At 51.0% G+C, this 17,101-nt stretch overlaps 1 protein-coding gene across 1 annotated transcript; it reads right to left on the bottom strand.

Annotated features, from left to right (window-relative positions):
• Positions 1-15,411: 15,411 nt before the first annotated feature.
• On the bottom strand, positions 15,412-16,743 carry LOC133342360 (trace amine-associated receptor 4-like). Its single transcript, XM_061551474.1, has one exon. The coding sequence runs from the start codon at positions 16,741-16,743 to the stop codon at positions 15,412-15,414; it is 1,332 nt and encodes a 443-aa protein (XP_061407458.1).
• Between the last annotated feature and the right edge of the window lie 358 nt (positions 16,744-17,101).

Here is a 17,101-nt window from a genome sequence, read left to right as displayed (position 1 = left end):
CGTGGGTCGTTTTGGTCAAGTTGAGTTGGCGGTTGCGGCTAGAGTTGTGCGGATAGAGGGGTTGTGGTTGGAGCAATGGTGGACGTCGTGGTTGTGGCTGGGGTGGTGATAGCCACGTTGTTGAGATCGTGGTTGAAGGTTATTGAGATTTTGTTGAGATTGTGGTTGAAGGTTGTCGTGGTTGAAGGTTATTGAGATCTTGTTGAGGTTGTGGTTGAAGGTTGTTGGGATCTTGTTGGGTAGCTGGTCGTGGTTGAAGGTTGTTGAGATTTTGTTAGGATCCTGGTCGTGGTTGATGGTTGTTGAGATCTTGTTAGGATCCTGGTCGTGGTTGATGGTTGTTGAGATCTTGTTGGGATCCTGGTAGTGGTTGAAGCTTGTTGAGATCTTGTTGGATCCTGGTAATGATTGAAGCTTGTTGAGATCTTGTTGGATCCTGGTAGTGGTTGACGGTTGTTGAGATCTTGTTGAGATTCTGGTCGTTGCTGGAACCTTGTCGCGTCAGGGATGGAGAGGAGGTGCAGAAGACGGAGAGAGCATCTGGTTAGAGAGGGCAGTGAAGGGGTTAATGAAGAGAAGAGCAACACTCTGGCGGGCGCTTGCTACACAGGGATGATGGACGGTGACCTAGAACAATGATCAGAATCAGAATATGTATGGAGCTGCAGTCAAGGAATGGAACGCGTTCCAGAGAGCGTCTACCGAGGAGATGGAGCGACGCAACCCGCTCGTGTGCATGTTCTGGGTGGATTAATAATAAATTACACGATCGCGAGAGGCGGTAGGGGCGCCTTCATCCAGCAGTAGATTCAGCATGGTTGACGATCATGATGCATGTTAGCGTTTATAAGGCGGCCGGCGTGGTGCTGGCCACCCACCCCCTCGTGTGCCATTCCGACCTTTATAGGTAATTCTCACTACCAGCACTTGCCCCAACAGTCTCTGAAATGCTCTACGTCTACGGGGATAGTTGTCTTTGTTGTAGCTGAGAGTGGTGGCGTAGTGGTTAGCGCACTGCGTTAGGACAAACGTCGACCCGAGTTCGATTCCCTCACAACCAGCTTCAGTGAATATCCGACTGGTTCTGGATCTGCCCATGTCGGCTCCGCCTTTAACTTAGCACCTGCTGTAGTATGTAACCGTCAGCACTGGGCAGACAAAGGCGGCCGAGCGTGGTGTTGGCCAGACCACCCACTCATGCGATGTGCCAGACATAATAGGTCCTCTCTAACAGCACTTGCCCCAACAGTATGTGATAGTCTCTACGAGTGGGCGTCTTTGTACGTGTCAGTATTTGCAACGTACTTACCTGCATCGCTTTGTGATCCCAACGCACTCCTACACACCGCTATTTATACACATAGTACCTGCACCTATATACAAAAGACAAAGATCCCCCGTATAGCCTTCAATAGGCTGTTCACACGAGCGTGCGCAGGGCACTAACCACTCCGTTACCGCATCCCAAAATACACACACACACACGCGTCACACATACACACGCAACAGCATATCAACCAAACACATAACGTGAAAATGAAAATAATAATCATATTTATAATATATTTATAAAATAACATCTCTCTCTCTCTGCACACGCACACCCAAAGATATCACTTATCTATATATACACACACGTGTGTAAACATAAACATACACATCTCTACATACACACAAGTGCACACGCCTCCTAACCAAAGCAGTCCCACGTGACCCAATTAATTATCCCCCTCCTCAAAGGGACCCCTCCACCTCCAGTGAGGAGGGAGGGGTAGGGGTAGGCGGGATGGGGGGGTAGGGGGAGGTGCGTGGAGAATATTTTCTAATGGAATAATTTGTCTAATTACCAGCGGGGAAACAGTACCTGTTGCTTCCAATTAACGTGGCAAGGAGGTTTGGTGGGGCAGGTGGGGAGAGCACAAAAGTCCCTTAAAACCCCTCCCACCCCACTGTTGGGCCCCTCCCCTCTTCTCTTTCCCCCTTCTCCCTCGCCCTTCCCCCCTTCCACCCTCCAACAACTTTCACCACAACGCCCCAAGGCACGCATCGGTGAGTTCAACAGGTGACGGCGCTGGTCACGATACCTGTGTAGGGACAGCGTGGAAAGAGAGAGACAGTGCGTGAGTGGAGACAATGAGAGGATATGGACAGTGCGTGGCCAGGTCGTCACGAGGGATAAGTACAGGAGAGAACCATGGGGGCATGTTTGGGTTTGGCTGAGCCAGTTTGGGAAATAGGGCGTTGCCGGGGGCGGGGCGAGGCCAAGCAAGGGGCAATATAAGAAGTTGTCCGTGAGTCATTACACCTGTGTAGTGAGTCACTCAGAGACACTGGTAGTAGGAAGAACTCTATTTATTACAGCCTTCACAGGTACATGGGGTAACTACCAGAGGTGTGGACTCGAGTCATGTGACTTGGACTCGAGTCAGACTCGAGTCATGAATTTGATGACTTGAGACTCGACTTGGACTTGCATAACAATGACTTTGTCCCACCTCTGAGGTGTGGACTCGAGTCATGTGACTTGGACTCGAGTCAGACTCGAGTCATGAATTTGATGACTTGAGACTCGACTTGGACTTGCATAACAATGACTTTGTCCCACCTCTGGTAACTACACTATGGTCAGGACAGCTAACAGGCTTCCTGTCTAACAATGCCGAGGAGGTGAAGACGGTGATGAAGACTCCAGCAGCACGACAGGATCCACTCCAATCAACAGCCCCGAAGCTTCGCTCGAAGTCCCCTTTGATCCACCCAGCATGGCCTTGCTCTACCTTCAGCCACATCCCCTTCTAGAACCTACTAGAAGGTTTCCGGTCTTTACCTCACATGCCCCCTCTATCGCCTTTGCCCCACATCCCTCTGTCTGGCTTATCACATGACCTGCTGGCAGACAGGGCTGCTCCAACTGCAGATCCCCTTCTCTGCCAGCAACCAGCGCTATGCACCATAGTGACCCATTAAATGTCACTATATCACCCCCCCCCCCCCTGTGAAAAAAAATGCAGCCGTCCCGGCTGACCTACATACCTCACGTAGCGGGACAACGAAAACAACAACCTCCATCCCACCCACGAATCGCAAAAACAATGATAACCGGAACAATTTACAATCGTGAAATGCATGGCAATAAACCTGCCCCCCAGGGATACAACAATACCCGACGACCATCAGCGTGTCACAGCCCGCGAGCACAGGAAGGACCTCAAATCAACAGACAACCACAGTCCGGCTCGCGTCTGCGGCCACCCGCCAGACGGCGTCGGAATAAATAGAATAACGGGATCGGGCAGGTTATTTAAACCGAACAGTTTTGGAACGGGTCCTCGTCACCGGGCCCAAAGGCGGGACAAGATTTGTAAATGGCCTAACGGCCCGGCCCCTCCCGGGAAGAAGATGAAGAGGAAAAAGAAGCAGAAGCGGATGGTGACCGTTCCTCATCCCTGGTCCGTTTGTGGACGGCGCCGCCGGTGGTTCCTCGGGTGTCAGGCGTTGGGATCCTGTAGGCAAAAGAGTCCCACCGAGGCGCATCCTCCGCGACCGTACGCCTGGGCTCGTGGGACACATCAGACACCCGGCCTTCAGATAGTGGGGATGAAGCGATATCACAAGGTGGGAAATAGGGTTTCAGCCGTGACAGGTGCACATACCAACGCCTGCAAACGACCTGGATTCACACGCACTGCTGCCTCCTGACTTCAATCACCTCAACCGGGCCCTGCCATGACTTGTGCAATTTAGGGGACATGCCCAGGGCACCTGGGGGCAATGCAGCTATGCCTTGTCCCCAGGGTTCCATGGGTTTCCGGATTCATGGAATGCTGCAAGCTTTTCATTGGCGTCTTTCCGTTTGTCTAAATTATCCCAAGCTGCCTTCTGTGCTTCCATCAGCCGCCTGATTGAAACCTGCATGGGCATGGGCACAGCGACCTTCTTTTTGCCCGGATCTATATTCAATTGAGCCTCCATGGGGGGGGGGGGGGTCACATTCCCTCCTATACATGAGGAAAAAGCGGGCGAACCCAGTTGAGGCGTTAGGGGCCATTCTGTATGCAGTGAGAACACACGGAACGTGCAAATCCCAATCGGACTGCGCCTCGTTGACCTGTTGGCAGAGCATGAACGTAAGAGTTACGTGCAAGCACTCTACCATCTCGTCATTCTGGGGATGGTAGGGTGACATCCGGATCTTTTTAGTACCCAGGGAGTCGCACACTTTTAATAATTTGGAAGAAAAATTCCGACCTTGGTCTGTAAGGAGACGTTCCGGGGCTCCCTTATCTAAAACATTGCCGTGTAAGAATGCGACCGTGATGGATGCGGCCGACTGATCCGGCAAAGGCCATGCCACCGGCTACTGAGACAGGTGCGAGCAAAAATTTGTTTCCCCTCGGAGTAATGGGAAATGGGCTGAGGATGTCAAGAGCAACGAGCTCGTTCACACGGGATACCTTGATGGATTGCAACGGTAGTCGGGCCTGCCTCGGCATTGGCTTTTGGTGAGCGCACTCAAAACAACTCTTAAACATGTTGTGTACATCCTCTGACATTCCGGGCCAAAATAAGTTGCGCTTCAGGGTCAAAGTTTTCTGCAACCCAAGGTACATGGACAGCCCGCGTAACTCTACCCCACAGAGCAGTTGGCACAACGATGCAATAACGCTGCACCTCCTCATCCCACCTCATCAGCAACCCATTACGGAGGACCACGAGGGACATTCCCGCTGGACCCTTTCTACCGCCCTTCATTCCGACAGGATGCCACCATTTTAAGAGGGAGGCTTCCTCCATCTGGAGGCGTCCCCATTCCGCAAGCGTGAGTACAATTGGGTTGTCACAGGGAACGGTTGCTGCAGACGGTGAAACGTCAACCGACGCTATGACAGTGCATGGTAATCCTGCAACCACAGGTTTACATCGGCTGTCACCCATCAAACACGCACCTTGACTCCTCGGCGGCAATCGCGACAATGTGTCCGCATTACATTGACAAGTACCTTTCTTGTAGGTGACCGTAAAGGAATAATCTTGTAAAATTTCCAACCAGCAGGAGAGCTGGCCGGACGGCTGGTCAACCCGTAGCGCATTTTGAAGAGCCGCGTTATCCGTTCATACAACAAACTGTTTACCATAAAGGTACGGACGCTAATGTTGTACGAAATTTACAATAGCCAATAATTCACTGCGCGTCACAATAACGCTGCTCTGCGGGCGACAGTACATGGCTCCCATAAGCAACAATCCTCTCTACCCTTGTTACCGCCTGTGATAGCACAGCGCTGATTCCGGTGTCGCTGGCGTCTGTTTCCATCACAAATGGTAAAGAAAATTCGGGGTACACAAGGGGAGGTGCGTTAACGAGGCCGTCGCGCAGCGCGACAAACGCAGCCTCCTCCTCCTCCCCCCACCGAAATTTTTGGCCTTTTACGGTGAGAGCGTGCAGCAGTTTCGTGATTGTCGCAAACTTGGGTACAAAATGGCGGTAATATGACGCGAATCTGACAAAACTGCGAACTTCACCCACCGACATAGGGGTTGGCCATGTGCACACGCATGCAGTTTTGTTGGGGTCCGTGGCTATCCTAGAATCGCTGACAATGTGACCCAAGTAGCAAACCGATGTCTGCAAAAGATGACACTTCTGCGGTTTGAATTTAAGATTGATCACCCGCACCTTGGTAAACACCAAGGCGTTCTTACAACGCACGCGATGTGAACACATCCAATACCTACAAGAACTCACAAACATTTTTGAACAACCGATCGTAATTTAACACGACAACATTTCTGGTGGTCCGTCAACGGAATGTTGAGCACTTTGATCGAGTTCTCAATGCCGGTCCTTCATTCCGGGTGGGTTCCTGTCCTTCTCTGGCCAACGGGGGCTCGCACTGAAGCCCGGGAGGGGTGGGCTCATCGGCGGTCCTCTCTGAAGAGCCTCTCTCGGAAGTGCCTGAAAGGTCTTCTGCCGGCGGTCCATCATACATGGTGGACTTTTGGGGCTCCCCTGACATCAGAGACTCGAGAACTGCGGGTGGCACAACACATTTTCCTCGGCATCCGATTACTTTGGCCAACCGCCCTGACTTGTCAGACACACAAGACCCCGGCCGCACAGACACTGGAGATGAGTTATCTAGTTGGGGATGCACATAAGGTTTTAAGCACGACCGGTGGACAAACCAGTGGTGACGTCCCATCTGCACTCGCACACACTGTGGCTACCGAGCTTCTATCATTTCCACCGGCCCTTGTCACGGCCGGTGCAATTTGGGAGACGTATGCAACGGCCCTTGCGGGCAGTGCAACCATGTTCTGTCCCCTACCGCCCATGGCAGCACGTGCACATGGTGGCACACGTTTTTTTCATTTGCGGCTTGCCCCCTGACAGTGTTTTCCTTGGCTGCTTCGAGTGCTTCTGATACCCGATTCAGCGTGACCTGCAGGGTTACTGGCAGGGTAGGCCTCTTTTTCCTGGAGGTCAGAACCAATTGGGTATCAATTGGGGGTTCATTTACCCGGCAAAAACATTAAGAAAAACGGGGAAAATCCCGTGGAGGCATGAGGGGCCATCCTATATGCCGCCAGGACCCCATGGATGTGCAAGTCTCAATTTGTTTTCACCTCATCGACTGCTTGGCAAAGCATTGATGTCAGGGTCTTGTGGAGGCATTCTCCCATGCCATCTGAGGATGGTAAGGCGACGTCCGAATCTTCTTTGTGCCTAGCATGTCGCATACCTTGCACAACAACTTAGAAGAGAAGTTCCTGCCCTGGTCCGTAAGGAGCTGCTCAGGAGCCCCCTCATCCATCACATAGCCGTGCAAAAACCCATCGGCTATAGACGCTGCTGTCTGGTCGGGTAGTGGCCAAGCCACTGGCCACCGGAAGAAATACTCTACCCCGACCAGAAGGAATTTATTGCCTTTCTGTGTAGTGGGGAAGGGCCCCAGAATGTCAAGCGTGAATAGCTCATTAACTCGGGACGCGGTGATGGACTGCAAGGGGGGTTGAGACTTTCTAGCCGGTGGTTTGCGGCGCACACAATCGGTGCAGCCCTTAACAAGGTGGTACACGTCCTCTGACATTTCTGGCCAAAAAAAGTCCCTTTGCAGGGTTAGCAACGTTTTCCGAACCCAGAGGTGTAACAGTTTATCCTCGTGTACCACCCGAGTTAACGTACCTCGCAGGGCTGAGGGAACCACCATGTCATGACGTTGCAACCCCACATCCCACCTCATAGGCAGACCCTCCTTAAGAATTATCCGCAAGACCCTCGCAGGGGCAGGGTTCGTCTATTCCAACTCTGCGTGCCCCCGCAACCTGAATAAGGAGGTATCTTTCGTTTGTAGCTGCCCCCACTCGGCATGCGTGAGGCCCAACGTTTTGTCCCCTTGCCAGACCTCCTGGACAGGTGTAGTATCATCCACCATTGCCACAATATAGGGCAGCTTCGCTCCCGGCAGTTTACACCACCCCGCACGAGACGAATGAAGACAACATTCGTCCCACAGCAATCGGGATAGCGTGGCCACATTACTGTGCCGTAACCCCTTCCGGTAAACCACCCGGAATGAATACTCCAGCCAGCGTGAGAACTGGCCGGTTAGGCTGGTCTACCTGCAGGGAACACTGGGGGGCCACGTAATCCATACAGACCACGAAGATCCTTCCGTAAAGGTAGGGCCTGTATTGTTGCACGAAGTGCACCATAGCCAATAGTTCCCTCCGGGTTACGCAGTAACGCTGCTCTGTGGTTGACAAGACGCGACTCCTGTATGCCACTACTCTTTAGATACCGTTTTTAACCTGTGACAGGACAAGCCCCTATGCCTGTGTCACTAGCATGTGTCTAAAATGAATGGCAAGGAAAAATCCGGATACTCCAGGGGAGGTGCGTTGGTAAGGCACTCGCGCAATGCAACAAATGCAGCCTCCTCCGCCTCCTCCCATCTAAACTTCTGGCCCTTTGCCGTCAAAGCATGGAGAGGCTTGGCAACTGTCGCAAAATGCGGAACAAGCCTTCGGTAATAGGACGCGAACCCGAACAAACTGTGCACCTCCCCCACCATTTTAGAAGTTGGCCAGTTACGCGCACACACCGTTTTGTCGGGGTCCATCGCTATCCTGGAATCACTCATGATGTGGCCATAGTACCGCACTGATGTTTGCAACAGGTGGCACTTGGCAGGTTTGAATTCAGGATTAGATGACCGCACCCTAAATAACACTGAACGCAACCATTACAAGTGCTCCTCATAAGTGCGGCCAAACACAATAACATCGTCAAGGTAAATGAGACATGAGTCCCACTGCAAGCCTGCTAGAACTAATTCCATTAACCATTAAAAAGTGTCGGGGGCTGAATGTAAGCCCATAGGAAAGCAATTAAAGTGGTACAACCCTTGCAGCATACGGAATGCTGTTTTTGGCTTGGATGACTCATCCAGGGGAAGTTGCCAAAATGCGTCCAGGGAGTCGTCCATTCGCAGGAGTGGGTATGCGTCCGCGACTGATACTTTATTTCATTTCCGGAAGTCGACACAAAACCACAGCGTGCCATCAGCTTTCTTTACCAATACTACAGGAGCACCCCAAGGTCTAGGGGAGGGAAAAATAATGTCCGCCGCTAAGATTTCTTCGACCGCCAGTTGTACACTTTATTTTTCCCGCGGGCTCAACCTATACGGATTCTGTCGAATAGAAGCTGCAGTGCACGTGTCAATATGGTGTTGCAGCAAAGAGATCACAACTCAGCCCGCTGCGCTTGGGACAACTTATGGTTCTTCTCACACAGTTTATCAATCCAATCCATGCCTCGTAAGCCTCAACAGCATGCACCACCCCTCCTACTACCGTTTCTGCACCTTGCTCCCTGCTGCATTCGCATGGGCCGAAACCACCACTGTTCCAACACCCACATTAAGGACTTGCAAGAACGGTTCTTGATTTCTCCTCAACAGTGATTGCGCCCCGACTAGCATAAGCCTCCGTTTCACTGCCTTAGATGGGGTAAGGAGGACCTCTGCCTCCGGGTCTGCTAGGTCCAAAAGCCTGCGATAACGCAATGGGACCAATGCTTGCGTGCTGGGCGGGATCTCTAGAGATTCCCTCACAAGAGCCTGAATCGGGATGTTCTGCGCTGCGCGCTGATGCGGGGAACCCAAGAAAAACACTTGTTGCCCCGTTGGCATCTGAACACATCCCTTGTCAGTAAAAATTTGCAGGGACATCCTGCTCAATAGGCAGGGCACAGCCAGCATCTTTGAAATCAATACTGGCCCTGACATCTCAATCTCCCCAAATCTGATGCAAGCTTCTACCTGCCCTACAATTCCCAAACTCTCCCCATTGGCCGCCAAGCACGCGTTCCCCACCGGCGATACACAACGATTCTTAAAGGGCAACGTTTCAAAAATCACTTCGGATTCGATGGTAGCCGAGGCACCCATGTCCACCAAGTTGGTTGGCCGGCAGAACCATCCCCCGACCGAGGTTTCCCGGTCCACGCCGCCACCCGAGTCCGCTTCCATAGGGTTTTGTGTGCCTGCAGGCACCTGGCGGCCCACAAGGACGTCTGCGCGTCCTCATAGATCACCGGCAGCATGACTCCCATTTCGGATGCCAGCTTCAACATCTTCTCCATCACGAGGGAGTCGAGCGCCGCTTGATCCAACCATGGGTAGGCCACCAGCCCCAGTGCCATTAGTGCACCGCGGTAGGCAAGAGGCATCTCAGCCTCCCTTCGACTCCACTGGAGAAACTTGCCACATGTAGCAGATGGTGGGTCATACACTGCAGCCATCTCCTTGTAGGCATCCCGGAGCGTGGCCCTCTTCTCCTCAGAAATGGCCAGGAACACTGCGAGGCCATTGCCGTCAAGAGCCGTGGGTAATGCCGGCAATGCCTCTTCTTCCGTCCAGTCGACGGAGAGGTATGCCGCTTCAAACTGGCGAGTGAAGGCACTCCAATCCCCCCCCCCCGCCCCACACCGCCGTAAATCCTCGCCGCAGGAATTGACACCACCTCCGCTGCTTCTCGCGCAGGTCACAAAATGGCGACCAAAGGTCGCGTTGCCGCCTGCAAAATGGTGGCTGATGACCGCGTGGCTCCCAGTGCGGGAACCACGACCGCAGGTGACAATTCCTCCATCCCCAGCCAAATCTGCGGCTTGTCCTCGGACGCATCAGCTTTTGATGTCGCCACTCCCATCACTGCCACGAGCTGAGCGATGGGCGAGCGGAGCAAGTCTACCTCCGCCACCAGCTGCGGCCATCCCTCCGTGGCTTTTTGCTGGGGAGGAGGGGTTCCCGCCTTCCCCATTGCCGGTGGCACCCACAACTTCTCTAAAACTTGTTGCTTGGGCGGAGTGGTGGCCACCACCTCCGTCACGGGCGCTCTCTTTCCCGCGCCCGCGGGGTTTGTCACCGGGACCCCGGTTCCCGGGGCTGCTTGGGGGATCACTTTGGTCGTCCTCTTCCTCCTCCTCTGAAGATGCTACAGGTGGGTTCCCGCGCTTCCCTCTCTTCGGCATTTTATAATGGCCACTTCTGACACCACTGTAATGTAGCACCCAGAGACACTGTCTTGTTCAAGTATGTTTATATATATTGTCTATTACAGTCCGCCCGACTCGATGATATGTTAATGGGTAGACACGAGTCGACTATGTACAGTGGGTAACTATATCTAACTGAGACACGACGTTCACCTATAAAGCTGGCTGACTATATAGGAGCCGATGGAGTAGCAGCTATGGCGACGGTATAAGATCTCCCCGTATGTCTTCCAAGATGATAAGGCGACCCGCTCCTAGACAGTGAGGACGATCCACTCCAAGATGACGACAACGACGACAGTCCAACTTTGAATCCCCACAGCAGCCCTGAGCCCCGCTCCGTGCTGCCTTTTATCTCCCCCTCCGGCTCAGCCACGCCCCTCGACTCAGCCATGCCCCTTTTCCCAAACTCTCTCTCGCTTCATTTGACCCTTCCTGTCCCTGTTGCTTAAATTATTATTTAAGACCACTCGACTCCTTACTGTCCTTATAATACACACTGACACACACACACCGATAAATACACACACAGATATAAATATAGCCCATATTGTATTCTAACACAAACCAATTAACTCCTAATTGGTTCGCGATACTCATAATCCCTGAGCGTCACACCTTCAATTATCACTCACCCATTACCAGCCTCGTGGGGGAGGCCTTGAGGAGAGGGAGGAGGAGGGAGGGGGGGAGGAAAAGGGAGGGGGGGCTAAGTGTGGGGTGAAGGGGGAATTATTCCATCTCCCATCACCACTCCCGCCAATCCCCCCCACTGCTTCCACCCTCTTATTTCCCTTATCGCTAACGCTGCCAATGTTCATAATATAGAAATTTATGTTATGATAGTGTAATGTAGCTCTCAGAGACGCCGTCTTGTCTTCTGTATATTTATTATGAATAAAGTCCACTGACAACTCAACAAGTAACCGCGAGTGACTCTGTACACTTGGGTAATGAAACAACTCTATTCAGAGACCACATAGCTTCTAGTCTCAAGACAACTCGCAGACGATGGAGACGACCCGATCCAAGGCGACGACGACGATGGTTTCCCACACCAAACAGCCCACAGCTCCGGCTGGTGTTGGTTCTCATCCTCGCCCGGTCCGGCCACGCCCTTATTCCCGAATTCTCCTCGCCACACCTGCTCTTGTCAATCACCGCCCTAATTACACTTTCCTGCCATTGGATCCCGTGCTCCCCCTCACGTGACCCTGTCAACGCTCGTCCCATCAATCATCATTAGCACGTCAATTAGTAACTATGGTCCGGGGGAACCATACTGTCCCGCTATGCTCTGCACTGTCTTTACAATAGTAATGAAATCAATGATGATGCTGATGATGCTGATGTTCCTGATGATGACCAGGATATTCATGAAGTTGATGTTGATGATGGTAATGAAATGTACTATGATGTCGAACTTCTATTGCACCGTACGTAGCCAACCGTACAAATCATCATGCTGCGGCTGCTGCTGATAATAATGCCACTACGATTTGTGAGCACGACGATGGTTATGCAGTTGAGGATGAAGATTTATATGTGTTTGAATATTGATGTAGCTAATAACAAAATTACCTTCGTGAGCAACTCCTGTACAACAGGGTGGTCCACATGTCCCGTGAACCCCAATTAATTGACCCCTTAAAAAAAGTTCCTTTGCATGTTCATTTATGTTTTAAATCAACCTTATGTAAATAAAGATAGTTTACCTTCTAGAGAATTCAATGTAGGGGTCACAAGACATACGGACCACCCTCTGGCTCGTTAACTATGCGGACAGCATGGGAGTGGAATGGTTTCACTTTCGTGACACAGAGAATCGGAGTTCAAGGGCGAGTCTGATTACACGCTTTTTTTTATTAACTCTGTCTGTTGTTGTCGTTGTTATTGTCGTTGTTGTATCCTCAAATTTTGTAACTCAATTTTAACCCACTTACCAATGTGGTATCGACTGCAAACTTGGTATACTTATGTCATACTGATGACAATACTATATTCTATCATATATATTTTTAAACATTCTATTTTACATGTTATGTTTCAGCTTGGGTCTAATTGTCCACGATCAACTGACGTTGGCTGTATTTGGCCACGGCCCCTTACATTATGGCAAGCTTCGGGGCCACTTCCTGGAGTCGTGGAGTTCTGCCATTACTCGTACATTGCATTTCACTAAAGCGTGTTTTTAAAAAAGTTTGTTTTAATATTACTATTTTATTGAACAAAATACACGATCAGACGACGTCTCCTTCACATCTATGTTTCTCCACGTACCAATAAAATGTTTACACATCCCATTAACCGCCACACGGACGCCTGGGAGTGCATAAGTTTAGTTGGTTTCAACTCAAGTAAAAAAAAAACTCTGGATCGGTTTCGACATCCAAAGCCTTATCAACATCAGTCACAATATAACAATAGGTTTTACCCATTCTGGAAATAAACCAGTTGTTAAGATGTTAAAACACCAAAGATCATCCTTTTTTTCCCCCCAAGGAATCCTACATGCATTCACCGCACGTACTTGTGGTAAAAATGCAAACAAAAAACATTCTCCGATAATATAAGCATTGTCTTTGAAACTGATTGTTCCACACCAAAGACAGATTTCTTTTCAGCCTAGCCTCTCAATCTAGTCTCAAAGTGTTAGACCAGAGAATGCAAAAGGGCGAACAGCAAATAGACAATGCACTATCAGGGCATTTATAGCTCGGGGTGAGCAGCTACAACATGGGACCTTTCTTGCCAGTATCAAAATATAACAATAGGTGAAATGTTAAAACACCAAACAAGGATTGCCAGAAAGGGTGAAACTTATATACAGTGAGGGAAAAAAGTTTTTGATCCCCTGCTGATTTTGTACGTTTGCCCACTGACAAAGAAATTATCAGTCTATAATTTTAATGGTAGGTTTATTTGAACAGTGGGAGACAGAATAACAACAAAATCCAGAAAAACACATGTCAAAAAATGTATAAATTGATTTGCATTTTAATAAGGTTAATAAGTATTTGACCCCCTCTCAATCAGAAAGGTTTCTGGCTCCGAGGTGTCTTTAATACAGGTAACGAGCTGCGATTAGGAGCACACTCTTAAAGGGAGTGCTCCTAATCTCAGCTTGTTACCTGTATAACAGACACCTGTTCACAAAAGCAATCAATCAATCAGATTCCAAACTCTCCACCATGGCCAAGACCAAAGAGCTCTCCAAGGATGTCAGGGACAAGATTGTAGACTTACACAAGGCTGGAATGGGCTACAAGACCATCGCCAAGCAGCTTGGTGAGAAGGTGACAACAGTTGGTGCGATTATTCGCAAATGGAAGAAACACAAAATAACTGTGAATCTCCCTCGGCCTGGGGCTCCATGCAAGATCTCACCTCGTGGAATTGCAATGATCATGAGAACGGTGAGGAATCAGCCCAGAACTACATGGGAGGATATTGTCAATGATCTCAAGGCAGCTGGAACCATAGTCACCAAGAAAACAGTTGGTAGCACACTACGCCGTGAAGGACTGAAATCCTGCAGCACCCGCAAGGTCCCCTTGCTTAAGAAAGCACATATACATGCCTGTCTGAAGTTTGCCAATGAACATTTGAATGATTCAGAGGACAACTGGGTGAAAGTGTTGTGGTCAGATGAGACCAAAATGGAGCTCTTTGGCATCAACTAAACTCGCCGTCTTTGGAGGAGGAGGAATGCTGCCTATGACCCCAAGAACACCATCCCCACCGTCAAACATGGAGGTGGAAACATTATGCTTTGGGGGTGTTTTTCTGCTAAGGGGACAGGACAACTTCACCGTATCAAAGGGACGATGGACGGGGCCATGTACCATCAAATCTTGGGTGAGAACCTCCTTCCCTCAGCCAGGGCATTGAAAATGGGTCGTGGATGGGTATTCCAGCATGACAATGACCCAAAACACACGGCCAAGGCAACAAAGGAGTGGCTCAAGTAGAAGAACATTAAGGTCCTGGAGTGGCCTAGCCAGTCTCCAGACCTTAATCCCATAGAAAATCTGTGGAGGGAGCTGAAGGTTCGAGTTGCCAAACGTCAGCCTCGAAACCTTAATGACTTGGAGAAGATCTGCAAAGAGGAGTGGGACAAAATCCCTCCTGAGATGTGTGCAAACCTGGTGGCCAACTACAAGAAACGTCTGACCTCTGTGATTGCCAACAAGGGTTTTGCCACCAAGTACTAAGTAATGTTTTGCAGAGGGGTCAAATACTTATTTCCCTCATTAAAATGCAAATCAATTTATAACATTTTTGACATGCGTTTTTCTGGATTTTTTTGTTGTTATTCTGTCTCTCACTGTTCAAGTAAACCTACCATTAAAATTATAGACTGATCATTTCTTTGTCAGTGGGCAAACGTACAAAATCAGCAGGGGATCAAATACGTTTTCCCTCATTGTATATAGATCATCGAAGTGGCTCATGTATAGTCACAGCCTAATAATCTAAGCGTGTGATGAGCAGGGCAAAACCGGAGGAACAGAAATAATTTCCACGCAACCACTACAGGGAGAGAGAGAGAACACGCGGACTCCCAATATACAACAGCATCATTATGATCATCACCATCATCAAGAACATTAGCATCATGATCACCAACATGATGGCCATCAGCATCATCATGATCATCACCATCATCAAGAAAATTAGCATCATGATCACCAATATGATGACCATCAGCATCATCATGATCATCACCATCATCAAGAACATTAGCATCATGATCACCAACATGATGACCATCAGCATTATGATGATCATCAGCATCATGGTGATCATCAGCATCATGGCCATGATCATCAGCATCATGGTCATGATCATCAGAAGCCGAGCTGCGCGTCTCTCGAGCCGGCCCGAAAAGTGCTCCTGGCCGCGATGGCCCTGAACGCGGCCCTGAAGTTCGGGCTAAACATCCCATAGATGACGGGGTTCGCGGCCGAGTTCGCGTATCCAAGCCACGTGACGGCCTCCCAGGCGCGTAGGTCGATGGAGTAGCCGAGGAGAGGGTCGGACACGTTCATGAGGAAGAAGGGAAGCCACGAGGCGAGGAAGACGCCCACCACGATGCTCAGCGTCTTCGTGGCGTTGCGTTCGCTCTTCGCGTCCACCGCCCGTCCTACTGCCCGGGTCGATTTTCCTGCTGCTGCTGTTGGTATTCCTTCTTCGAGTTCCAATCCTATTTTTCCAACAGTTCTTACTCCTTCTGCTCTTCCTCCTCGTCTTTCTTCTAGTCCTCCAATTTCATCTCTTTTTCCTACGATTCCTCCACTTCCCGTTATTTCTCTTCTCGCCCCTCCTCGTCCTCCTCCAGCCCGATCCTCCTGTCGCCCCTGCTGCTGATCTTCATTCTGTTGCTGCTGCTGCTGCTTCCCCTGTTGCCTCTGATGCCTCTGCTGCTCACAGGCGATGGCTCTCCCCTGCCGGCGCGCCTCCCGCAGGATCCGCGCATACGCCACCACCACAAAGGCCGCGGGCCCGAAGAAGCTACAGAATGAAGAGCTTACGGCGTAGGGCGCTCCCAGCAGGAAGTCGCAGCTGTCGGCGCACGACGCCGCCACCACCTCGTCGGGCACTCCGATCACGTTCCAGCCCAGCGACACGGTCACCACCGAGATGACGGCCCCGCAGCACCACGAGAGAGCGACCATCGCGGTGACGTGGCGCGCCGCTACCCGCTGCGCGTAACGCAACGGGTCGCACACGGCCACGTGCCGGTCAAAGGCGATGCAGGCGAGGTGCAGGATGGAGGCGGTGCACAGTGCGATGTCCAGGCACGTGTGCGCCACGCAGAAGGCCGTCCCGTAGAACCAGCAGCCGTAGGCCGAGCGCGTCATCTTGAAGGGCATGACCAGAAGACCCACCAGTAGGTCGGCGACGGCGAGCGACACCGCGAACGCGTTGGTGCGAGTCTGCAGCCGCCTGAAGTGCAACACGGAGGCGATAACGAGGAGGTTGCCCAGGATGGCAGACGCCATGGCGACGCTCATCGTGGCCAAACACGCGGCCCTCTGCGCGGAGCTGAGCGCCGAGCCGCGGCACGAGAAGGAGCCCTGCACCAGTGCGCAGTGAGGAAGAGGAGGAGGTGCCTCCCAGCTCGAGTTGCTGCTGGCAGGCGACGGGGGCGCGGCGGCACTGGAGGATGGAGTGTCCATCGTGGGTCGTTTTGGTCAATTTAAGTTGGTGGTTGCGGCTAAGGTGGTGCGGATAGAGGGGTTGTGGTTGGAGCAATGGTGGACGTCGTGGTTGTGGCTGGGGTGGTGATAGCCACGTTGTTGAGATCGTGGTTGAAGGTTATTGAGATCTTGTTGAGGTTGTGGTTGAAAGTTGTCGTGGTTGAAGGTTATTGAGATCTTGTTGAGGTCGTGGTTGATGGTTGTTGAGATATTGTTGGGTAGCTGGTCGTGGTTGAAGGTTGTTGAGATCTTTTTAGGATCCTGGTCGTGGTTGAAGGTTGTTGAGATCTTGTTAGGATCTTGGTAGTGGTTGATGGTTGTTGAGATCTTGTTGAGA

This window comes from Lethenteron reissneri, chromosome 2, assembly GCF_015708825.2.
Source record: "Lethenteron reissneri isolate LAM-NWPU_2019-01 chromosome 2, ASM1570882v1, whole genome shotgun sequence".
Classification (NCBI taxonomy): domain Eukaryota; kingdom Metazoa; phylum Chordata; class Hyperoartia; order Petromyzontiformes; family Petromyzontidae; genus Lethenteron; species Lethenteron reissneri.
The sequence above is the reverse complement of the archived record's forward strand: the minus strand, read 5'-3'. Positions and strand labels throughout refer to the sequence as shown.